General features: G+C 43.6%; 1 protein-coding gene across 1 annotated transcript in view; it reads right to left on the reverse strand.

Annotated features, from left to right (window-relative positions):
- The window catches only part of GRIN2B (glutamate ionotropic receptor NMDA type subunit 2B), a 207,298-nt gene that overhangs the window by 24,516 nt on the left and 156,123 nt on the right, over nt 1-26,659 (reverse strand). The window contains exons 5-8 of the mRNA XM_030454676.1: nt 5,758-5,966; nt 5,281-5,452; nt 4,467-4,620; nt 2,842-2,967 (exon numbers count right to left, since the gene is read on the reverse strand). Coding sequence (XP_030310536.1) covers nt 2,842-2,967; nt 4,467-4,620; nt 5,281-5,452; nt 5,758-5,966 — 661 coding nt within the window. The remainder of the gene's footprint in view (nt 1-2,841; nt 2,968-4,466; nt 4,621-5,280; nt 5,453-5,757; nt 5,967-26,659) is intronic.

Below are 26,659 nucleotides of genomic sequence, written 5' to 3' on the forward strand. Positions count from 1 at the left end.
CAGAGTTTAGAGCAGTATCTCCTCACACATGTGAGATAAATGTCTGCAGCTGTGCTCCTCTATGTTCACGGCACCATACCTTGACAAAGTGTGACCCTAAAAAATTATTGCTTTAAAAATGTCCTCAGGCATCCATACTTATTCTTTCTCAAAGATTTCCACTGAAACCTTTTCTGTATCTGATTGGAGTATCTAAAAGCCCAGACATTCCATTTTTGTTCAAGTGTTGTCACCAAATATACAGTTTGATCAGAAAAATTCTGTCTTCATTTGTAGCTATTCAACAGTGACATTGTCCTTGAAGTTTCAGCATACACCTGTGCAAAACACAGCCTTTTACATGTACAGGTGCAAGGAAGAGCACCATCTGAAATACCAGGGCTCCACAAATGCCTTTTCAAGAGGGTTTTATTATCTGTTGAAGACACACAAGCTAGAGAAGAATGTAGCTCCTTCTCTTCATGTTCTGTGTCTAAGGTATGCACCAGATATATATACTCTGGTCTATCTCAGGAAATTCTGCAGCTCTGTCCAGACAGTCCAGGAGCAGATCTAGTGTTTTAAAAGCTATTTTTCTCCTATTCACTTTTCAGTGAGGAAGCTCACTCAAATTCTAAAAGCTGTGTGTGCTCATGAAACACTAGGCCTGAAAACTTGTGAAATCCTGCCTGTATCCCAGGAGTGTCATACACCTGGCATATGCTGGCTACATTAGTGGGAATGCAAATCAAAATTTACTCAACTTTAGCACATGAGGAGCTGTCAGGGAGACAGCAGATGTAATTACTCTGTGGATTCTGCTTCCTACACCAAGATGAACCTCTTAGGACAACAGCCCTCTGGCACAGTTCAAGAGTCTGTCACTTATCCAATGGTGCCAGCCTGGCTCTGCAACCTTTTGGGTTGGCATCTCATGTTTTATCTCCTCCCTTGGGTAGGCTCACTGGTGCCTAGAGCTGCTGCCTGTGGTTAAGGCTGGCTCCAGGAAAGAAAGAAATGGGAAGAAACTTTTGACACTCCTCCAACCCCCTGAGCAGGGAACAGCACACAACATCTGACAGCACTGAGTTACTCTAAATACAACTGCAAGGTGCAAAGGGCTCATTTTGCACCCTGGGAACTGCACACCAAGTTCAAAGCAGAATCATCACCTGGCAAAACTGAGGCCCTGAGATGCCAGGGAGAAACAGTTGCTGTAAGAAACATGGTTCAGCAGTCCTTGTCTTTTTACATGCTGAAGTGGTAGCTTTATATCCTTGGCCACCTAATGAGCCCCAAAACACTTGAGCCTGCAAGTCATCAGTGTAAGGTAAACTTCAGGAGTTCTGTCCTAAACTATTCCTCTCTCCACTGATCACCTCATATGTTTTCACACTTACTCTGTCAGCCACAAATCAAGAAAGCAATAGGAGCCTCCAATCCACACCAAGCTTAGAAACCTTCTGAGCTCTCCAACTTTGAGTTGTCCAACAATAACATAACATCATTTAGGGGCTAGATCAGGGAATGCCTGCCTGACCCTGGAGAGAATATTTTGGTGCCATAAGGAGAAAATGCAGGTACAGAAGGCAGGAGTATGATGTCACAGACTAGTTCAAATGCAGCCAAAGTAATATTATCCATTACCAATATGAACATTAGTTCATTACCAAATAAACACCACAGTCTCTGCAGCAGATTTCTGCATCTTCATGTTACATCTGTCAGGGATAATATCTGCCTGATCATGCAGTACTGTTCAAAATTACTCAGAAATATTGATACTTGCAGCTGCAGTTCCCCTAACTTAATAACTGCACAACTGTCCACCTGCACAAAGAACTGCTTCCAGTTCCATATCTGTTTTAATATTTTTCAGGAGATTCACAGGTTCAACAGTATTTACTTGTGCATGCAGATCCATGTGGTTATGCACAATTGCCATAAAGACCCCACGTAGCTCCATATTAAGAGAGAAATTCTCCACTTCCCCAGTATGTGGTTCTGCTTGCATTCTCATCAACACTTTTTTTTAATACTCTTCTCTGGTGTGATAAGCACTAGATTAGGGAGAAAATGAGTGCATTTTCCAATAGCTGTCTCCTTTCCACTATTCTGAACAAACTATTAAACTCAGAAAAGGTTTGAAAGGCTGATTCATCTGGGGTTGAAGGTATGAAGGTGACAGAAGGCTCAACTTGCTAATTGTCTTCATGTCAATAAGCCAAAAAAGGCTGTCTCTTAGCCTCTCTGTCCATCTTCTTGTCAACACATTGGGCTGTCTCTTGAAGATCAGAACCCCAGAGATGGGTCACTCACTTGTTCCCATCTTTTTCCCATCTCCCTCCCATCACCTACTCCCAGGAAAACAAGCTTCCCACTTTCTCAGATGGAGTCAGCAATCCCGAGAGCCAAGTTGGGGAGGGAGACACTCAGGTGACAGATGTTTAGTCTGGAGGTCATCACGCTATGCTGGCCTGCAAAGTAGCTCACTCTCTGGGGAGATGTACCACTGAAGAATGGATTGACAGCCCTGAGCCCGCTGATTGACTCAGAGAGTGCAGCACAGTAGGGATTGCCAGCAGCAGCTACCAGGATCCACTTTCCCTCAATGCGAAACAAGTTGGAGCTTGTGCATACTTTAGAGATGAAAGGCAACAAAGCTGCATCTCCTGAGCCAAGCAAATTATCCATCTGCTCTCTTCAGAGCCTTTTTTCTGCCTCAATCCCCGCCCTCTTTAGTCTGAATGAAGAACTCGTGTGGGCTAGATCCATATCGTGGTCAGGGAGAGAGAAACAACCTGACTAAGGCACCAGGACTGGAAGTGAGAGAGGATCACAGTAAGGAGGGACTCCTCTTACCTCTGCCATCAGCAAGGCACCGATTATAGCCCACAGGGCTGAAGTACTCAAAGACAAAGACAGCAACCGCAGAGATGATAAGCAGCATCACAAACATCATCACCCATACATCAGCACTGAAAGGCTCTGGAAAGAAAGAGAAAGCCATGGTGAAAGAGCTGATACACCTCTTACTCCTCCCTCTCTACCTTTGCTCTCCAGAGTACCCCAGTGAGAGTGTGGGACAAACTAGGGTGGGGTAAAACAGGAGTTACAACAGCTTCAAGTTCAGCCAATGTTCAAAGAACTTATTGAATTGGGAGAAGCGTAGTTTCTGTCTCTGTAATGACCACATTCCTTCTTGCTTTTACATTTGTGACACATGGCTCCATTTGGAACTACATGCAGCCCATTGTGGCACGCATCGATAAAACATTGTTCCCAGGATGTCCTCCAGCACCATCTGGAGAGAGTGGGGAAAATCAAGCAGAACTGGCAGTGTTTCAGACAAACATCCAACTTTCAAGATGAAACTGAGCCAAAGAACATCTCCAAATTTCTGAGGTTCAGCCATAGTGATAGTAGTTTTTCAGCTATTCCATTCTTGTAGCAATGGGAACACTAGCTCACACCAGAAATGTTAGCATTCACATTCTGCCAGGTTTTCTCCCTCTCCAAGACTGAACAGATTAAGATGGGACTTGAACAAACTTAGAACTTCGCTCCAGACTATAGTCAATATTACAACCTCGGTCAAATTGCAATTTTAAATTTTGGAGTTGACTTTAACATTGTTTTTACACACCCCAGCAATACTGGTGGACTTGGCAAAAGCTAAAACTTCTGAAGAGTAAGCAGTCATGAAACTCCTTCTTAAAAAGATACAGCAAAATTTCTTTACCCATATAAAGATATTGTTTGTAAATGTTCTCAAGATGCTGGCAGAGAGCAGACAGTAATTACACAACTCATATACTGCATTTGCTGCATCATAAAATATTTTATAAAGCCAAATAGTAGATACTAGGAAGACATGGACGTCCTGGGATAATGCAGTCTCATTTCTGACTTCTCTGATCACTCTCCACCACCAAAGGACATTAGAAATCTCTCAGTTGGAAGATACAGTTTCAGCAAAGAAATGATTGCTCAACTCTTCTTCAAAAGCTCTATTAGATCTCTAACTTCTATGAGTTGCTCTGACAAAGGAAGGTCAAGCTAATATCTTCTTTACAAATAATGCCTCTAAACGAATGATTTACTGCTAATTATCATGAAGTACAATGGCATAACAGCTATAAGTCTTGAATCAGTTTTCTGGTCTACACTCCTTGAACATGCTATTAGTGGTGTCACTGGGAAACCATGTGATACCAAGCAGGGGACATCTCTTAGTGAGCCCATTCTTTGCTAGGATTAGGTAATCAATTGCTGAGAAATGCCTTGGAACTCCTAGACAATGTCTATTCGTGTTTGCCCAGATTTTGCTTGTTCGGGATTTAGAACTAAAACATCACAGTTTATTTTTAAATACCTGTCCCACAGGTACTCCCAGAAAGGGATTTTCAGTCTAAGAATCACAAGCAACCTTCACCTAATTTTTGATGAGCATTAGGTGAAGTTTTAATTTTAGATTAAAATGATACCTAAGAAGGCAGAAGGTGAGACAGTTCCATTGCTACGTGACACCATGACACTGATCCCTGTTTCGATGAAGGGCACAGAGAAATCCACCACTTCAGAACGCTCCTCATTAATGGTGAGGGATCCCACAGCCATGTAGGCCCGTTTAGTGACAACCTGGAAGAAGGAAAGAGATCACACACAGGCCTGAGACACCTCTCAAGCAACACAGTCAAGCCCTTTCTTACCTTCCTGCCTTCCCATACAGTCATTTTACTCCTGTAATCCCATTGGCTATATTGTTTCTATCATTTCTTCTTTCTAATCTTTCATCAGGACACCTTCTTTCAGGAAATCTATTGACATTTATCTTCCCCTCAAAGCTGGTATGTGTATAAAAAAATCCATGGAGGTCTTAGGATAAACACATCATCCACCAAGAAGACGTCTTATCTCATTTTTCTGTCCTTGCTTTCTCCTACCTCTAGCACTGCGGAGTTTTATTTATTCTTTATGCACCTTATATGCAATCTAAGCTTAATCTAGGTTGCAGCCTCTCTGGTGCATGGATATTACCCTCTTTCTTCAACTGTGAAGGCCAAATTTGTGACATTATAGAGAATAATAATTAATCATTGAAAAGGAAAGTTGGTCATGGTTAAAGTATCAGAGCAGATTAATTCATTCAGTGTCCAGCAAAGATCCAGGTCAGTCATTTCTATAGTGTCACCACTGTTTCTTCCCTGGAAGAGGACCCAATAATGATGTCAGACCAGACCTGACCCATGTTACCCAGATCAGTGGTGAAGCCCACCCTGCCCTCCCTTTGTTGCTGACCTCTCCAATCATTCCATTCCAAGTCCCATTGATCTTTTTCCCATGCTTGCCATTAGTCACCAAGTAGAGGTCATAGGTGAACTTCACAGACTTAGAGATTTTCTTGAGGATGTCAATGCAGAACCCCTTGCAACATTTCTTCATGTAATCTGGCTCCTCATCGGTTTTGTTCCTGAACCATCACAACAATAATGGGTTAAAAGACTGGGGAAAACTCCCTCAATTCCCTTCTGTTGTCAGTATGTAATCCCCCTCCCACAATATAACGCTGAGAACTTCACTTGTACAATTTGTGCTGGAGGGTGAAGGGAAACACTATGGTGAGTTGACCAATGGGGCTAGTCATGGCCAGGGTGGGCAAAGAGAGGTGACTTTTCTGAAAAGGATTATCAGATTGTAATGGCATTGGCCCAAGAGACTATGCTCTCCTGAGAAAGGTAAGCCCAATAGGAGGAGGAAAAACTCAAGAGTGCATACTCAGTCACTATGCGTTTTTGGCAAGGGACGGTGTTCCTCATGCACGTGCCACTTAGAGGGTCCACATTCTCCACAATGACGAACGGTGCCTCTTCCAAAGTCACAATACTCAGGTGATCATCCTCACGTTCCTCGGAATCAGGATACAGCTCAAAGCGGGGCCACACATAATACTTCATCTGCAACTTTTTTTCCTTCCATTTCCCCACCTGTGGAAACACAAATCACAGAATATAGACTTCTAGGTGCCTCATGCCTCTGCATCAGCTGCAGCTCCAGCAGGCCTGGGCAGGAGGACCACTCTGGAGTACCCATCCCCACAGATCATGTAAGATGGGGACATTTTGTGGAAGAATCACAGAATCATAGAATGATTTGGTTTGGAAGGGACCTTAAAGATCATCTAGTTCCAACTCCCCTGCATAGCAATGGACACCTCCCACTAGATCAGGTTGCTCAAAGTCCCATCAACACTTCCAGGGAGGGGGGAGCCACAATCTCCTTGGCCAACCTGTTCCAGCAAAGGCTATAAGTAAGTGGGTTCAAACCAGGGTGGAGAACAAGAAAGACATCTGGGCTGTCTCAGCTCCATGACGGTCCCACCCTCTGGGAGAGTGAGTGGATGACTAAAGGGATACAACCCCCGTGGTCAAACAGATATGATTTCTTTCAATTTTCTCAGCCAAACAACAGGAATGAAGCTTGTTGGCTTCAGCCTACTGGCCATAATATAAATGGGTTCTCTGCTGCTAAAAAAGAGGAAAAATATATACAAATCCTGAAACAAATGTCATTTTGAAATTGAGAAATTTAAATACTTCACTGGAAAAAATAAAAACAGAACTCCTTTATTTTTTTCAGTATTTTGTCTTCATTTGTTGTCAGTGAAATTTGTCAGACTCATTTTATCCAAACTTGATTTTACTCATCATTAGCTCCTTCTAGTCTGCCCATTTCTAGTTTCATTGCTTTCAAGGAACAAGTAACTGAAGAGGGAGATGTTCTGCACTTTCAGGAGTGTCTTCACAGGAGAAGAACATAGACAGAGATACTTGCTAACAGGAAGTGTTGCTAGCCCCTGCTAAGGCCTTACTGAAATACTTGTTCTTGTCCTTTCCAATTACTTGGTTGCATACCTTAGATGGAAACAAGGAATTGCTCTGTATTTCTGAAGCATAAAAAATAAAATCAGAGTATCTCTGACTTTTTTAATCTTGCTATTTTTCCTTAAGGATATATAGCAGATCTTTTAATTTTCCATTTCCTAATTAATAAGAAAGACCATGAGATCATATCTTCATCAGTCAGAAATGGAAGGTGGGACTCAATTGCCTTACACCTACTGCCACAAAGCAGAAAGCCCCTCCAGACCCTGAAGAAAGGATACATATAGCACACCCACTACCCATGGTAGAACATTCTTTGCAAAAAATTCCAGGAAAAGAAAAAACCCAAGCATCAACTACACTTTCAACTACCAAAGTCTTGCCTCTGTTCTCAATTCCCCCCATCAGAGTTGACACTAATTAGCACCTCGGCTGGCAGCTGAAGCTGAGAGGGCAAGAAACTAACTGGGCTTCAGAAGGAACTTTCCTGCACCATCCTCAAAGCAAGCCCTCCAGGACAGGGCTGAGACACACTGGCTTGATGGCAGAGGCAGTGTGGGTGTGTGGGAAGCTTGCATGCCTGCTCTTAGCGGTGTACCTGCTTAGTGAGTAAACAGAAAAGCTTCTTTCCACTGCAGTCCTACACCACCACCCACCACTCCCAAATTTCAGTCATTTGTTTATTTAAATGACAGGACGGGAGGGAGAAGCACTTATTAGAGGCTCATTAGGTGTCAGCGGTTATTTTGTGAAACTCAAAGCCCAGCTGGGGTCTGGCATTTGAGAGCAGCTAGAATTCACGAAAAAATACTTGTCACCTAAAAAACAAACAAGGAACCATTTCATGTGGCCATAAAAGAAAAAGGCTCTGGGGGCTTGTGGAGGGAGAAGAAATGCAGGAGAAATCACCCAGAGACTGCAGCTTCCCCCTCCATCCCTGCAGCCTGAACATAACACCCCAGAGAGGGCAAGGTTTTGTAAGGAGGGGGGAGGTGGCCAGACAGATGCTCTTATCTTTCCAGGGGCCCTTATGGCCAGCAGTTGGCAAAAAATACCAAAGTGAGCTTGCCCCTAATTTTTCCTCTGCTCCCAGAGTCGTGCTGCTTGGACCAGCAAGCAAAGTACACAGCTATTTTTCCTCTTTTCCTCTCTCTTTTTTTTTTTTTTTAATTTCTTTTTTTCTATTTGTTACTTGAGTGGATGAAGGAGAGCTGTTTTAATTTTTAGATACACTTCAAGAAGCAGGTGAAAGCTGGCAGACTGTAAGCCCCAGGAACTTTTGTCCACAAAAGACGGGTAGTATTGTCTAGGGCAGCAGATGGTCCGTACTCATGCTAATAGCTAAGCCTGGATGCAGAGAGTTCATTTCTGAGGGAATAAAGAGAACACAGCCACATGCTCACCCAGTCTGCTTAGCCCTGGACTTCACAATCACTGACCAAGCAGGTCAGTTCGTCATCACCTGAGTCAGAGATTTGTGCAATGCAACTTTGGCTCTCAAAATCCCAAAAACCAGTGCACCAGACAAGCAGAGTAACTGAACACATGGGGCTCAGTGGGACCAGTGATTAAGATGCTGCACAGAGCAGCTCAGACTTCTGCTCAGTAACATTAACTTATCATAGAAATAAGTGGTTGATGAAAGTGACATCTTGCAGTATCTCAGAAACACTTAGATATCACAGTAATGGGCATGATATAACCCCCTAAGTGATAAATTAGATCAGATAGACAAACTCAAGTCATAATTACTCAGAAGTTCTCTGGGACAGAAAGGGAAGTTCGTCAGGCTGTGTGCCAGGCACGTTTCACAGCATTGTACTACATGGATAACATTATGAAATTAGGATAACAACTACAGTCTTGCCACAACCTTCTGCATGCTGGAGCACCTAACCTGAAAATACAGTAGTAAACATCCTTTCCTTATTATCCCAACAACATAATTCTAAATTGTCCAAAAAGGAGGAAAAATGGAGGATGTAAGGGAATGCTCTGATCTAAATTTTTAAATCAACTGTGGAGTGTTTCAAGAGTACCTGTAAATATTTCATTTTATCGTTCATTAACCTGAATGATCAGGCATGCCATATACTTTCACAAATTCATGGATATGAATAAGGAAGGTCAGAAGAGCTTTGTGATTTAAGAGGGAGCAGACTTATTTTTACACTCGTGCATGCAAGGGTGAAATGTGTATGCATGTAGTTAAAGAAAAGAGAGCTCAAGCAACATGTGGGCAAGGACAGTAAGGATAATAAGAACCACCACATGCGCAGAGGATGGAGATAATGCAAGAGAAAGCAAATAAGTGCCATGAGAGGGAAGGAGCAATTCACTGTGGGGACAAGGTTAGCCACAATAGAATTAAATGTCACAGATTTGTCCAGGTAATGATGCCTACTCTTAAAGAATACAACTTGTCAAGCTGTGCAGAGCAAAGCAAGGCACTTCTGAAATCTCAGGATATTTGGTATTAACAGCTTGTGAACTGTTATTACTTGGGTTTTGCTCAGCGCTTGCCTCAGCAAAAAGAGGAAGAATAAATCATCCCAGGATCGTACAAATTTGTTACCCTGCCGTTTCAAGACCCACTGGGTGTTCTCTGACCAGAGTCTAGTCATCCAGATTTCCACCAGGAGCCCTGGAAAGGTCATAGAATTAGCAAAAGTAAGGATAGTAGGGATCTTTAAAGCTCACAATCTAATCATATTCTCCAGTCCCTGGTATGTTCCTGTATGGCAGGGCACTTAGGAAATTCCCCTTGCTCTGTCTGTACCACATTTGAACTTACAAAGAAGGGAAAGTAAATTTGATTTAAGGATGAATTTTGAGGTGTTGAGGGAACTAACAGCAGCTAACTTTAACCTTAAATAAAAGATCTTGCTTTGGATAACAATGTGCTGGAACTAGAAAGGCAATACATTTGCAAACCAAGATCTATTATAGAATAAAAAGTCAATCACATATGCTATTGTTTTGCCTATTCCATGCAGACATAAGGTAAGAATTGCCTATGCAAGGGGAAAATAAGTAAGAGCCTTCTGAAAGCCTTCCAGCAGGCTGGCAAATTGCCTTAACCGCGGTATAATGCAGCCAGAATAAGTGTTCTGCAGTATGTTAGTGCACATCTTTAATGAAAGTTGTATCATATTAGTTCTCTGGAGCTAATTCTTAACAGAGGCTTTTCTCTCCTCCCAAGGGAAGCTAAGGCTTGTAATAGCTATTTGTGGCAGGTGTTTGTCTGACCTGTCCTGACACTGAAGAGAGCCCACGTTCTCTGTGGGCAGTTTATTCCAGTGCTTAACTATACTTGCCATTAAAAAGGTTTGATTTTTTTCTTTTTTAAGTCGAATCTAAACCTTCCTGTTGCATTATATAGCAGGAGAATTTATTTCCTTATTCTTCTACATGTGTTCTTTTTGGTGTTATCAGGTCAGTCAGATATTTATAACACAGAGGAGTTGGCAGTCTCACTCAATGGACATCTGTGCTATGCTGGCAAAAGCAGCCACCTGTTCAAGTGACCAGCACCCAGTCTCACCATTTACAAAAGCCTTACCCAGATGGGTAGTACAGCCAAGAACAAGCTACTCCCATGAAGTTTCAAAGCTGTCTGTTCCAGCCAGGGCAGAAGCCAACCTCTGGGCTCCTCTTAGTATGTCAAGGTAGGACTTTGGAACACAAGAACAATAACATCTGAAGAACCCTCTAGCTAATGTCAACAGATGGAAAACCAAAACATCCTAGAAATTTGGCTTTCAAGGACTGCCTAGACCTTGCCAGTTCTGCTGCCTAGCTGAATACAATTCTGGATAATAAAAGAAATGTTCAAATACATTTCTTAGGCAAGATTCTCAGAGGAATTGGGTCCATATTTTGGGGTGAAGGTTCAGGAGAAAGCCTAAACCTCCAGACATTTGTTTTTCAACAGGCAGCAGCAGAACCATGCCTGGGCAAAGTCTTTTGATAGTTGTTATTTCATACAGGCTCCCATTTGTACCATGGCTTGCGTCAATCTCTTTCCATTTAAAATCTTCTCTTACTCTCTGCTATTCATGGTATAGGAGAAATACAAAAGGAACAAAAGGGATTTGGTTTCATTTACAGAATAAAATAGAAATCTTTCCAAAGTCATTTAGGACTTGAATCGTTTTTTGCATTTCCCCAAAAGTTCAGTCATTCCTCCCTTATTTTGTTTTTGGGATTTTTGTGGGGGTTTTGTTATTTTGTTTTGGTTTTTTTCCTGGGAGAGCTGAAGGGCTTGAGGGCTTCCCCATTCCAGTGAGGAAGAGCTAAAGCAACAACACAGACCATGAATTAGAAGGCAGAAATTCCCTGTTTCACCAGGGTTCACTGGAACCTGCTCTGCACCCTTGTGCCTCCACTCCACGTTGTATAAAATGGAGATAAAAGTATGTTTTAACCTCTAGGGTGCAATGCAGAGATAAATACAGAAGAGGTTACAAGGCTCACAAACAGTATGGATGAGGGAGGCCACACACATGTCTAAAGCTAAATGAGGGAACATACACATCATGCATCTGTGAGCAGTATAAATATGAAAACTTCCTGTCTTTTATCTTTGCTCTCAGATAGTTAACTGGAAAAAGCTTATGTAACTTTTACACTGGATTTTAATAAAAAGGTAAGATCAAATATAGAAAAGGTAAAGTTAGGATGTTGGGCAGTGAGCAGAAAATAGCAGTGTTATTGGTAATATAGCTGATGGGAAAGCATACCTAACCCTTCTGGGAAGCAGGGAGAGTCCAGGGAGAAACAAAGTGTCCTGTCAGTACAATTCAGAGGAATGAGGACATAGGAAAACCAGAACAACCAGGCAGGACCTGAAAAGGGCTACTGTAGGAATAAGAAAGACACCATAGAAATAGCAAGTATAACTGGGACACTGCCAATGGAAGTATGCACTGCTCAAGGTACATAAAAAGAAAGGTAAACCTGGGGGATGCAGTTTTAACCTTAATGCTGCAGTAGGCTGTGAAGAAACAAATCATGCATAAATAAAGTGGAATCATTTGAGACTGAGATAGTTTTTTGGAAGGCTTCAGGAGATATTCCACCAGGACTGAACTACAGAGATCTACTGTAGCTCCACAGGCTTGGCCTTCAGCCTGAATAGAGATGTCATTACTGTTATTAAGGAGAAATTATATCAGGAAGAAGTCACTATGGGAGACACCGGCTTCATAGAGATAAGGTGGAGAACAAATGCAGATTTTAACAGCAGCACCCTGGTGTCTTTTTCTGGATCTGATAGTTGGCACATTTCTTCACCCCAAAATTACTCAACAGGCAATAGGTCGTGCTGTTTTACATTCAGCTTGGGCAAAGCAGCAAGGAACCTTACAGAAAAGCTAGTTATCAGAAATAACCTTGGATTGAGTGATTAGGGGAATAGAGAGCCTGCCTTTAAGGAGATTAAAAAGCTTGTTTAACCTAGATAAATGAAAGCCATGAGGGGATATGACTGTCCTGCATAAATAAGGGGGGGGACACAGATACACAAGGGAGAAAGAAAAGGGGTTTTAAGCAGAAAATAACAATGCTGGCACAAGAACAACTGGTTGTGAGGAAATTTGCCTTGAAAATCAGATGGATTTTGACCATCAGAGGAGGGAAGTTCTGGAACAGCTGCCCAAAAAGTGCTGTGAAAACAACTAAAAGAGGATCAAAAATAAGTACAGTTCGTAAAGGGCTATATGATGTTGCAGCCTTGAGCAGCAGGAATAAAACCAGATGAGCCTTTCCAGCCCAGTGGCCTTAAGTAAGTAGAATCAAGATGAGGGTTTCCTCTGTGGAAAACCTTTTCTCCTTAACTTTCCAGTCTACAGACATCAAAACTCAGTCTTAATCATTATATGTTGGTTGCCAAGCTAACTCACGTGAACACAAGGACTCTTGTTGTTGATATCTCCACCTTCTATGCTCTACTTTCCCTCCTTCAGCCACAAAACTTTTTTCAGTGCCCTGAGAACATTACACTCAGCCTTCACCCAAGCTGGTTAAATCATGACTCTCACATTTCCAATGCTGACATCATAGCCATTACTAAATGTATAATTCCTGTGATGCTGCAGGTCTGTGTCATCACATAGGCTGGTCTACAGCAGGTGGAGAAGAGATGCCACTGAGAGCAAAAATCTTATGTTTACAGACACTTAAGGTGATTAATTAGCCACATCAGCCAAAGTAGACAAGAAATGGTTGTGAATGCTCCACATGCAAAATTAATTAACACAGAAACAACATTTCTTCCTGTACCTCAAGTTCACCTTCCACAGCCACCTGGGGAAGGTTGCTTTCTTCACTGCACCTGCAAAAGCAGGAATTGCTTCTAATAGCCTTTCAATTAAACATGTAGGCTGCAGGAGATTTTCTTCCCTCTATATTTATACAGCACCTAGCATATGCCAGAGAGAGCTTAGAATACAAACAGGGTGAAGTACTTGCTCTTGCTTTACAATTCACTCTGGGAATAAAAGCTCTTTGCAGAAACACAGCCCCCCAGTTCACCGAGGTCTGGCATTTACACAGCTCTTGCCATTTTTGCTGAAGCATTTCTTTCCTGATGCATTTATGAGCTTTTTGCAGTTGCCGAGTTCCTGTCCCCTGCCATGATTAGCCTGAGAAGGTTAATGAGATATACTTTGAGCACTTCTGACTTCTGCAAAGTCACTGAACTATGGAGCTCCACTGGTGTCACAGAAGGATCAGAGCTGTAAGAATGCCAAAGTGTCTGCTTTGGTAAATCAGTCCTCCCAACCAGGAGGCACCAGGAGATCACTACAGGTGGAACCCATCAAGAATCATCTCATAGCTCCCTCTGGCTCGTGGTGTTGTTCTTGGTGGTAGTGTTAATTTGGCATTACAGGAAAAGCATTAATTCGGGCCAGGCTGCTTCATGGAGCAGCATGGTTTACAGGGATATATACTTGTTCAAGATCCTTAAAGCTACCTGATGTACATATAACCATGATTTATGGGAATGCAGACTGTGATCAGAACAAGCGCAGTTAGGAGACACAAGGGGAGAGGTTAGATGAGGCTGTTTATAGTAGTGTGGGCTGCGATTTGAGCAGGCTATAGGATGTAATTCAGCAAAGCCATACCTTCTAAGGAGAACAAATCAGATGTTAGGATTTTGGAAGAAGAATCAGGAACAAAAAAGCTTTATCTTAACAAACACTGCAGACCAACTGTACCATCTCACATAACCCAACTTCCAGTTAACAGGGAGTGACAGTACCTGACTCAGGCTCTTACTTCAATAATGTTGCATCCTTAGAGCCATCATGTCCTTTTGAAATTACTCTGTGTGAGGAAAGAGGAGCTTAATACAATGTCCTAAACTAAAGCAACATCAGTCTATTCTCATTTTAACCTGGGAAAATAACATCTAAAGTCAGAGAGCTTATATTGCCCCTATCCTTGTTCATCTAAGGTGAAAGAAGGTTTCACCTTGAGCATCTGTACTGCTCTCATCTGCAGAACTATGGGGCAGGAAAAAATGTAGCAGGGATACTGGTAAAGATTTCATGGTTTGTTTCACAGGGGGCTTGGGAATCACAAAAGTTTAAAGGAACATGCAATATTATATGCATGCATAGGCATTTAAATGCTTTATGAAAGCATTTCACAGTCTATAGGAGTGCATCCGCATTGTGCAGGTGTGTATCTGCATCCAGTACGTGTCCATGCATGTAATGCCCTATCTAATGATTTTTCCTCTTGGCTTTCCCTGATGAATGCTGGGCTTGGGTCTGCATTTTGCTGAGCTTTCATTTATTTCACTCAGACTTTTTTTTTACCCCCTAAAACATGTTACACAGAGGGAGGGATCAGCTTGCCAATTCACACTGCAGTCTGGGAGATGGCTTAGAGCTTTGGCTGGTAAGCAAGTCTTGTACAGTGGTGTATAAAACCCCAGCATGTGTACAAAATCCCTTGTTCAAAGACACCTACTCTTCACAGAGAGAGCATCTCTCCCAGCATCTCCTGGGACCTGAGGTTGAAGGAATGTTTAAAAATGCAGATCCAGAGGAAGGCAAAAAATGTTTCCTTGTGCTGAGAAAAGCTAAATGGTGAAGCAGGCCCTGCCTGAAGCAGGCAGTGTTAGGGGAGGTGTCAACATGAAGAGAGGGATGGGTTGCCTAAACCTCACTGGTTCCTAAGATGTGCAAGCATGGCCCAGGGCACTGCTTTGAACAGCATCTCTGAGAAAATCAGATTGATCCTTAACATTCACTGGTGGCGTCACAGTGGGTAACACACCTCTCTATCCTGAATACACCAGCCAGAGCCTCTCCCCTTCTCATGCCAGCCCCGCATTGCCCCCGTGCCGAGATGCATTCCTGCACGGGCAGGCACAGCCACACAAGCAGCCCTCTGCTGCCTGAGTCAGAGTGTTCAGCTGTCCTGGAGCTGGTGAAAAAGGGGCAGAACATGCCTCACGCTGAAGGAATTACTGCACATGTTGGGAGGAAGGTGTCAGGGAAGGCAATTACAGAGCTGCATGCCTCTGTTGCTTTCCTCTCAGCTTTGGGCAGGTAACTGCAAATGCTATTCCCTCCCAACCCCGGCAAACCCCTTGTCCAGATCCTGGTCCTGTGTTTACCCCAGCATAGCCACAGCCACCCCCACACAGCCTACACACCTTCAGGGTGCATCTCTACATGCTACACCTCCCCCTTGTAACTTGGAACAGGGCGGGGGGGGGGGGAGTTGTGCAATGATCCAGGGCTATCCCAAGGGGTAGTGAAACCCAGCCCCTGCTCCAAGTTGTCACTGTTTCAGCAGAAACACCAGTTCTGATCTGGACTCTGGTTGTCTGCCAGGTCTTTGCAAAGTGGCCAGCTGGGAAGCAAAGCTGTGGGATGGGGATGGGAGCAACTAGGGACACCCTTGCTGCTTTCCCTTTATCTCACAGGTGGTTAAAGAGAATAGTCTAAGCCATCTCCCTGGGCTGCCTATTCCAATGCCTAATTACTCTCTTAGTAAAGAATTTCTTCCTCACACCTAGTCTAAATCTCCCCTGATTCAACTTCAGGACATTTCCTCTCGTTCTGTCATTGCATAATGAGAGAAGAGGCCAGCACCCACTTCCCTACCACCTCCTTTCAGGTAGTTGTAGAGAGCAACTAACCTCATGCCTGACTCAGTGTCTCCCTCCTTTGTTTTATATTTACTCAGGTGATTGTCATCTTACAGAGGGACAGTGGATGGGAGAGAATGGAAGCAGATAGCCCCCACCTCACCTGTCTGAGCAGAAAGGTACAGGTGCTTCCATAGTTTCTAACACATCAATAACCCTTGCATCTTTGCTGCCACATGGATCTCCATTCCCTGCCTTCACTGAGGCAGCACACTAAAGTACCTTCCTAGCAAACTGATGTACCCTAAAACATTGGCATGCTTCCCCAAGGCTTATGTCTAGTGAGCCTGGTTTGATTACCCCAAATTAGAGCTCGACTGAATAGTTTGTCCCCACCCCAACAGTGCCCAGACAATAGCCTCACCTTTGTCCTGTAATGACAGGCTGGCCCAAGCCACAGCCATGTCAGTGTCCTCAAGCATTGAGGAATTTTGTCCCATGCTGCTGCAGACCAACCCAGCATATGGGAGAGGCTGCCAGGTCAACCAAAGGTTTCCAGGAGCTGGTGCGGACTGTACTCCCCAGCTGAAGACTCTGACTTATGAGCTCATGCTTCAGCTTCTCTAGTGGGTGATGGCTCCAGAAAGAGAGGCCACAAGGTGCAGGACCCCCATTTGACCCACTGCTACAGCCAAGCACTGTGCTTTGCTTGAAAACCATGGTGCCCTGCCACATTAGAGCCTCCAGCTCTACCAGCACCCTACAAAGAAGACCCCACTCTTGGATGGATCTCACCAGTGGGTCAGCTGGTTCACTGCACACATATTCATTGCTGCCACACTGGCTGGAGCCAGCAAGCACTTTGTGAGCATCAGGGAGTGGCTGTGAAAGCGATTTTGATCCTTTCCCATCCCATACACAGGTGCACACACAAACACACAGAGGTACCCCCAGCAGCAGTTTTTCTAAGCTGATCTGGGCTTGGAGTCCAGGCAGAACTGCCAAGGGCCCAGCTGAGGCCATCTGGGCTGCAAGTCATCTCTGTGCAGCAAGGAGTACAATCAGACCTGAGTATGGATGGAAAGAGAGGTAACCTTGAAATCAGCACTTTGGGGAGGAGAGGCTGCTATGTATTTGCCAATCCTTAAGCCAAGGACTGCTTTTTTGGGAGATGTGGCCTTAGGGAGATAAAATCCTCCCCTTCTCTCATCCCTGATGGACCTCAGGTGCTCCTATTTTTCAAAAGTATTTCTGCCATTTTGTGCCAATACATGTCAACACAAAGCAGATCTTGTGCCATTCCCTTCTACAGCCTGGAAGTAGAACAACAGGCATCACAGAGGCAGTCTTGGAAACATAAGATGAAGCAAAGGCTCTCAGCAGGTCGCAAAATGTCTTTTGTGGCACATGTAAGTCCACATACAGAATGACTTCTTGCAGACTGGAATTAGTTGGATGACTTCGTATGTGCATTTAAATGTGTGCGTATAACTCTGTTATAAGGGGAGTTAGTAGAAGGCCTGTACTTAGGTCCTCTGACACTTTCCATTACAAGAGTCTTTGGGCCAGTTCCCTGAGAAAAGCTCACATCTCCATGTTTTGCAACAGGCATTTGAAAGTCAACAGGGAAAAAACCTTGAGGTTAAGGACATGATTTTTATTTTGGCCCAGCAAATTTCATTCACTCTTAACTGCATTATAAACTGTTAAATAATAATTTATTTTCTGTCACTTTCTTGCAGAAATCCTGATAAACAGCCTAAATGGCATCTGAGCATAAATGTTTTAAAAGCTAAGCTTGGTAAATCAGTGGGGACCACTATGCCCACCAGTGCCACAGTCACCACATTGAACACCTCAGCTTTGGCAGAGCAGGGGAAAGACAAAAGCCCAATTAGGCTGCCCACAAAATGTGGACAAACTATGCAGGTTCTCCTCCACCTTTTAAATGAGGTCCACAGGGAAAAGGTCACTTGCACTCCATCATTTAGGAGAAGAAAGGCAAACTAGTATGAACTGTCATAATTGTGGAAAAATTACAGGTTAGGCATTGAGTTGAAGAGTCTGACTCAATGCTGAAGGCTCAGCATGTATGAGAATGAACAATACATTTCTACAGAAAAGATTTTATGCTTTCCCCTTTAGAATAGAATAAAATAAACCAAAACAAAGCACACACACAAAAAAACCCCAATGATAGTGCAAACTACACTAAAGGAACCTTATTTGGGTTGAAATATTATGAAATGGCAGCTTTATGGTTTCGTTTTCAGCTTTTCTTCCATCCCACTTGTGTGTAGACATTTTGATTCAAGTCCTAATTAGTGAGTGCATACAGCTTTCTCCATGGGGTCCCTGCCTCAATCCCAATACTGCAAAGAAGCTTGAAGAAGCAGAATAAAGGTGGCCCGGGAAACAAGACTGGCATTTCCTAGCTTGACTTCACAAGCTAAAAATTAACTCACTGTTCTTTAACTTCCTGTGTAATTTTTATACAGCTCTGTAAATGTGCATGTGCTCTTACAAAACCAATAAATGGGCCAAGAAAGTATCAGTGAAGATGGAGAAAGAGCTGTCCATGAATCAAACAGCACTGGCAGAGCAAAGGAATAAAGAAATGGCAATGGACAGCAAACCAATCAACCAATGTAAAGATTATGCAATCCCATTTAATGACAGAAGAAGCAGCACCGACTTTGCCAAAGGGTTTAAAGGGGCAAAGAAAGTAGAAGCCAAATTGGAAGGGATCATTGGAGAAATATGGAAGCGGGTCAAGCTGGCAGGTCCCTTACGGTCACGGCGCCCAGAAGGTGAGAGGAAAAGAAGGCACTAAATCAGGCAGATTATGCAGCAGGCAGGTTTCTCAAATTGCAGCAATATGCTTGTAACAGGCTGAGGGAGAGAAAGGGATGGTCTGCACAGCAGGTATGGGCAGAACCAAGATGATCTGTTCTGTGTAACCTTAAGAGTAGAAGCACGAGGGGGCTGGAGAGGGGGTGTAGATGGCATGAGGACACCAAGCCAGTCATGATCCAGATGCTGTCCAGCCACATTAGCCCAGCAGGGCTAAGCTGAGAGCTGAGGCAGCTCGCCAGGTTCACGCAGCTGCCTTGCACCATGCCATGCTGCTGCATCCCTGCGGTGCTGCTCTGTACAGCATGGATTTACCACTGCAAGCCTATGACAGCACATGCAATGCACAACTGGGTTTCACAGGGCAAACTTGCCCTAAGCAGCTGCAGCAGCTGTGCAGAACACTGATGCTTTCTCCCTGAATGCTCAGGAGTGAAGAGACCCAAGTGCTGGCTGTGATCTTGTCCTGTGCTTACTCCATGACCTGAAGCAAGCCACTGAATCTTCCTGAAGCTCAGTTTTCCCTTCTATAAAAGGCTTTTAATAATTCTTCCCCCATTGCAAGGGGGATGAGCATGGACCTAACAGCTGAGAGAAATGACAGAAGTCAGTATCGTCAGGAGATGCCACAGCTCATCCATGCCGAAGGAAATAAAGTAGCTCAGGGCTGCCCCTAAAACACCCTCATGCCCCACACCAAAGGAAGGAGCTTTGCCTTGGAAGGAAGGGTGCTGGTTACTGCAGAGTGTCTGTGTGTGCTGGCAGGCAGCAGTGGAAATCACACTGATTAATGACAGAGCAGCAGTGCAGCAGGTCAGGCGTGTGGATCGGCAGCTGTAAAAGGAACAGTGGGATTTTATATGGTACTCACTAAGAACTAGTTTGGAACCAGGAGATTAGCTAAATCTCAAGAGCCTATTTTTGAGTCTCCTCCAGCTGCTCTGGAAGCTGAAGTGGCACAAGTGACCAGGCAGCTGTTTTTCCTGGCTCTCTGGAGATACCTGTCCTATAAGAGAGAGCAGAGTGATGCTCGAGCTGGAGCCCTCCTGCAAGGATGTTCCCCAGATGCAGCTGAGAGCTGTGGCTCACCAACACGGTGCAGTCTTGCACAAGTAAACAGAGGGAGCCTACAAGACCTGGGCAGCTGAAACAGCCTTGGAGAAAGACCAGCTGATCAGCAGTCCTCAGTGATGAGATAGTCACTGTGGTGGGGTGACCTGCCAGGTGTAGAGCAGCCCCATGGCAAGCCCTAGGCACATACAAGTGCAAATTTACCTCTGTGTCAACTTAAGGCCTGCCTGCGTTTCTGCCGTGCCAAGAATATCCAGTAAGCCAGGCCTTACCCCACCTACAGCAGAAAAGATCATGCTTATGACTGAACATTTATCCCTTCCAGTCTGCTGATTATTTCACCAGGCAACCTTAATGTTCCACTAATATCAGTCTTTGTGGTGCTAAATATATACACTAAGCACATATACAAATACATATAAATACATCTCTATCTAGCAGAGAATCCAATTAAGTGAATATGTCACGCCTTAGCAATTAATGAATTCAACAAGCTGAGCTGCTTCTTGCATATGATTAAAGTTCAAGCAATACCAACCACAACAGCAAAAAGATTCCTGGTTTTCTTACGTTCTATCTACAAAGAGACTGTTAACACTTGAATCAATGGGCAAAATGCAAGTGTGCTTCAAACCTCAGGAAACTCATCTTTCCCACTGACATCAAGCCTGTCCTTCAACTCATTGTAGCCTGTTCTTGCATGCAACATTTCAGACCATTCCTGCCCTCTTATCTTTGTGCAGCATTTTCTGGATGGCAGGTCTGTAAAAATACTGGCATCCTATGGGTCAAAAGAAAGCAAATTCCATGACGGGATGGAGCTGGCTCTCTAATCACTTGACTGGTGCACTTTCTTTCACTTTGTGTTCAGTTGCCAGTTTTTTGTTTGCATTTGTATGTGTGTGTGTTTGTGTGCACGCGTGTGCTTGCATTCTTTTGTACATTAATCCTTTTCAAGGACAAGGCTTTTTAATGCAGTTTCTGCCTCTCAGCAGTAGACAATACGGAGCCCTCTAGGGACAGCTCATTCCCTCCTTCTCTCACAATACCCCGCCTCTGCATTCATAGGACATTCCCCAGGGGCAAGTTCTACATAAATAAATATTTAAGTAGCCACTAACCTCAGAAGATGCCAAAAAAAGTACACAAGGGACTTGGCTGCAGTATTCAGGGCACAGAGGGGAAAGATCAGAGGCATGGCTTGGAGGGCTGGGAGAAGACAAATGTTGATGAGAGTTTGAACTGGAAACACAACTGTCCTCCTCTCTTCCTTCACCCAGACAGCACCAGGCTGGTTTTCACCCTCAGAACAGAGCTGATATAATACAGGTTTTTGGTAGTATAGCTACACAAGCCAGAAATCAAGAGTGTGCCTTACTGGGAGACTCGCAGAAGTGTGTTTTAACTGATACACAAAAGACACACCTAAATAACTCTTCCTCTAATGCTGAGTCTTTTTCACTTTAGTTGTTCTCCAAGTTTGTTTTCATGCTTCATGAAGAGGCCTTGAATGCCGAAGAGCAGGTTGGAGGCTTTTTCTGAGGACCGGTTGGGTCATTTGCAGACAGCGGCCGGGCCTGAGCCCCACTCCTGGTTGTTCCTTTGCCCTCTGAAGCTGAGTACCAGGGGGGACAGCTGGCCATCCTCCAAAGCCCTGCAGCCACTCGCTCATGCTCATCCCTGTTACATGGCTCAGCAGAGGCTGTTATCAGATCAACAGCTCCTTCTAGGCTCACCAGCTCGTGGATCCTACACCCATACAGAATTACTTGTGTCAGCCCACAGCATTGCAGATTACAGAAGTCTCTATGAGATATCAAAGAACAAAGTTTGCATCTTTTTTAGGCTATTTGAGAAACACTGGTTTAAAGGTATATATAATAGGGAGTAGGATATAAAATTAGTTACTTATGTCACCCACAAAAGATGGTAGTTTGAGGGTTAGTGGCCCTAAAAAATATGCCACACTCCAGGAAACACACACTATTTATATGTTTTCCAACATATCTAGAAGAGCTAATAAACTCTCAGAAAATTTAGTCAAGAGCCAGCTTTTTACAGAGCTGTGGGAACACACTCTGGCACTGGCACACAGAGCTCACAGTGGGTACAAGCAGATTTGAAGGACCATTTGTATGGTCAGAATAGTATTTTTTTTTTTTTTGCACTGGCATGGAGCTGTTAGAGTGTGACACTTCAGAGAGATGTGGAGATCTTTCCTTCAGGAGTATGTCCCAGATTTTTTATTTCCCCAGAGCTGAAAAGGTCAAGGAAGCCCCACTTCCAGGTTCACTAGTTTTATATCTTCCTCCAGGTACAAAGATGCTTGCTTTCTGGTAGAAAGCAAGCCATCAATGAAAGCTTTGGGCTGAAAGCAAATGCAAGCAGCCAAAGTCACTTCTTCCATCTGTTTCAGCAATTTCTGCAGGCCGTCTTCTGCCTCAGCAGGGTGATTTTATCACCATTTTACTCTGCTCCACAGCTATGTCCTTGGAGGATGGGAGACACTTTGGGGGAAAAGATCCTTATTGATAACAAGAAAATAACGTTCCCTTCTCTGAATATAGACATCAGAAACCCTGCAGTCTTTGCAGGGAGATGTGCAGTCTTTGCACATAAGCTCAACTGGAATGAGAAAGGAGATGGTTTCTTAACCTGAACTCTGTGCAGTCAGTATAAGAAAGTATACATCCTCCCTAGACAATCTTCTTGCATTACAGGGAGAAGCTCCCTGCCACTCAAAAATTTGAAGAGTGAGAAGAGCCAGAAGTATCCACCAGAACAGTAGATGGAGATGCTTTGTCAGTGTAGCATGTACCACTGAACAGGAAAGACCAGCCCATTCCTTCCATCCATTCCCACTTCTCTGGAAGCAGAATGGAGAATGAAAACATCCTTCCAACAAATATTCATCCAGATGTCAAAGCATAATTGCATTTGCGCAGTTGGGATCCCTTGGGATTTTTCACCCGACACAGATGCCATGGCCGATGATTCCCCAAAGTGGCTGCTGTGTTGTCAGGCTCTTTGCAGTCTGCTTTCTCTGTGGCATCAAGCCCTTTCCACCCAACACCTTCTCTCTGTCTGTAATGACAATTGCCAGCCAGCACTGCAATAAATATATGTATATTTCCAGTTATCTAATTTCTCACTTTACAGAAGTCTCTCTTCTAAAACATGTAGAGTTTCTAATCAGAGCAGAAACTAATATAGAGAACAAACAGGAATTTTTTACAGGTTCATCCATTCTACTCACTATATATCAGGTTACCTGCATTTACAAACTTTTTTCTGCTTCCTGCAGGAGGTTACTGCACTTCTGCAACTCTGACATTGCAAGGCTGTTGTCAAAGGTGCCATGATCTTGTAAGTTAAGAAAAATTCAGGTCTCATATAAGAGCTGGACAAGATATCTGAAATCTACACAAGTCTGATGATGTATAGCAAGCAGCACAACAGTACTGAGAACTCTGTGCTCCCACTCCTGGGTGCAGGAAAGCAAACCCTGCAGCTGGACAGACTGGCTTTTTGGAGGGTAGCACAACCAGGTTCCTGGCTCCACCTTGTCATTAACCGTGAAGGTCTGAGGTATGGGATTAAGACCCAGCTCAGCTGACCTTCACAGACTATCATGGTCCTGCTCTCCCCCTTACTCTATCATCTTTCCACATTATCTGTGATAAATGCCTTGCAGCACCCTCCCCCCTCAACCTCAATCCCCTCCCTACTCAAACTTCCCCCCCCCTCCCCGTACATCTATTCAAAAAGCTTTTTAATAGACCATTTCCCTGATAGCGTTTTTCTCCTGTCTTTTCATTCTTCCTTTGTCTCCCTTCTCAGCTGCACCAAGTGCCTCTTTTCCAAGCCACTTGATGCCTCTAATTCCTCCGTCAGTAACAGAACGTGAATGCTGACCTGCTCCACTTTCTTCAGTAGCCTTCAGTTTTTGCCTTCCCAAATGTCCCATGAATATCAGTGAAGTTTAATCATTGCTTGTCTTCACACCCTACTCTTAAAGCCCCTCTTTTGCTGAGATAGTGGCAGATTATTTGCAACTGTTAAAATGATAAACTTTATCCTCCACAGAACTTTCAAATCCTCACCCATTTTCTTCTTGTATTCCCATAGCAGATCAATGCAAAAATGTTCACTGCTTTTAGTGGATAAAATATGCCATCTCTTTATAGACTTTCCCTAAAGTATGCACAGCAAGAAAATCCTGGATGTTTACTACTGTTCTTAACTTGCCTTGTTCCCTGTCCATTGATCCTTTCATCTGTCTAGGTGACCACATTTTCCCTGCTGACACTTACACAGTCAGCATTTAGTGGCTACAGGCATTATCTTGGTCTCTCAGTGCAGCTCCCAGCACCACGGGGCAGTGGTTAATGGGAGGTCTTTACAGAGACCAGAGTAATGCAAGTCATCAAAATAACCATAAGCTTGTTCTGCACAGCTGATGAGTCAAACTGGCCCAAGTGCTATTCATTACAGTCTTAGTCTCTCTATTTACCCCTCCATTTTCACCCGTTTCCTAAGCAACTGGTTAGCATGGTTTTGCTCTGCTGGAGAGCTGCCACATCTCACCCCAAAGAGGTCTGGCTGCATCTCTGCAGAGGTCAGTGATCTCAGGGACCCCTAAGCTAAGGGGAAATAGGTCTGCAGTGTCAGATTTGTGTCTGCCTGACCCCCTCGAAACTATAGAGACACAGAAAGTCTGTCTTGAATTTATATGAGTCATTTATATATATTAAATCGCAAATGAAAAAATGGCAGAAACTCAAGAAATTTATTTCTATTTTCTTTCATTCATACCTCAAAAACCTCTGTCCCTCCTTCTTCCTGTCCCAGTACAAAACACACCCTTTAAGACACCAGCTGCCCACTGCACGCATTTGACAGACTCAGATTAAACTTCCAGCTAATAACCTTGCAAGGCAAAGCCAAACTTGCAGCAGTACAGGATGTTCTCATCATTGGCTCACAAAAACAGTTCCTTGCCAATAAGAGTCAATCAGTTCTGGCTTTGCCAACCTGCACTTCTACCATTCTCCCCATCCTAGGGTCTGCTGACACAACTTCTTCCCCTGAGAAGGGTTGTGAGGCTCTGAATACAGACAAGAGTTCTGTATTGATTGCTGAATATACCTCAGGTTTGTAAATTAAAATAACTTGTAAAACTTGTAAACCAAGTTTTCAGGGGCCTTCTTTGTTTCCAATGTAAGGGAGGTAAGGGAGTACTAGACTGCAATAGCTGTGAGACAGCATCTGTGGGCTTCGGTCTTCATCTTCCACAGTCTAAGACCTAGGGGCAATAACCATCCTGCCATCCTAACCATCCTGTCAATAACCATCGAGACAATTCAGCTTTGTCTCGACAATGTCTGCTGCAAGGACTCAACACAAATGGCTGCAAAGATGAAGCATAGGGTGTGGAACATGCAGGTTAAGGGAGTGTGTGATTACAAACAGACCTAAAGGGATTTGGAAGGAAGAAAAGGAGAAAAGAAAGTCCCAGGTCACAAGCAAACAGAAAAAGGGGCTTTTAATATGCAGTGATGGAGTGCAGCACTGTCAATAAGACAGACCAAGACAAAGAATGGGTCATTTTGGGGACAGAAACTATTCCATTATGCCTTAGTACCATTCATTTTGATATCTACATTGCAAAAATATACCCCTGACATCAAGCAGTAAACCTACTCTGAAGTCAAAGGAATTGCAGCCATTTATGCCAGAGGTAAGTTTAGCTCCCAAAGGACTTTTCTATGCAATGATTTAGAAAATGACCCTTCAAAGCTTATGCTGCAGTGATAGCATGAGAGAGAGAGGGCCAAAACCCCCGCATCAGAATAACCATCTATCATACTCAAGTCAGAGCTCAGCTAGCCCAGAATGCTGTGAGAAATACTGGAAGTGAATGAGTACCCCTGGAGGAAATCTTACCCTAGGTCTAGCACTACGAAACAGTACAGGTGTGTTAATATAAATGCCTTCACCCAACAGCATCCCAGAATATTTTGCACGGTTAAATACAAGACAGCAAATGGCATGCGGCATAAAAAATAGTAGCTGGTGCACTGAGCAATCATGAGGTAGTGCAAATGGCCATATAATTTTGCCTTTTGAAAGCAACTGCATAAAAGCCCATTCATCCATAAAAATGCTGTGTTTCTGTTTTCTGCCTTTCTAGGAGCTTTCTTTTCTTCCCCCTTTATTGCCAACTGTAGACTTCAGATCTTCTCAAAAGAGTAAGAACAAGCACCTGTCCTTCTCTGCCTCCACATATCAAGGCTGTTTTATATAGCTGCTAAGTATTAGCAGTCAGGGCTAGTCAAAGAGTTCACAGAGCCTCAGACTAATAATATATTTTAAAAGTACTGCATATGACAATGGGCTATGAATACACCCAATAAAAAAAACAGATGTCAAGGCTTTATGTGGTGAATACATTTGGAATTTTGAAGTTAGGAATGAACGCAATATGTTTTCAGGTATCAAGGAAAAAATTGTTTCCTGGTTCCTTTGAGAAGGCAGAATCTGGCACTCTGGCATACAATGAAATCTAGACACCATTTTAAATACCAGGAGACTCTTCAAACTCTATTCAATCATGACGTTTTCCTGAATTGTCAGTCCATCTTAAAAGAGACAGTCAGGCAGCAAGTTACAAGCACCATTCCTTATACTGTAATACACTATAATATACTATACTCATTGCCTCCAAGATCTTCTGCTCCCTCCATATGCATGTTTAGTT

This window comes from Calypte anna, chromosome 1 (genome assembly GCF_003957555.1).
Source record: "Calypte anna isolate BGI_N300 chromosome 1, bCalAnn1_v1.p, whole genome shotgun sequence".
Lineage (NCBI taxonomy): Eukaryota > Metazoa > Chordata > Aves > Apodiformes > Trochilidae > Calypte > Calypte anna.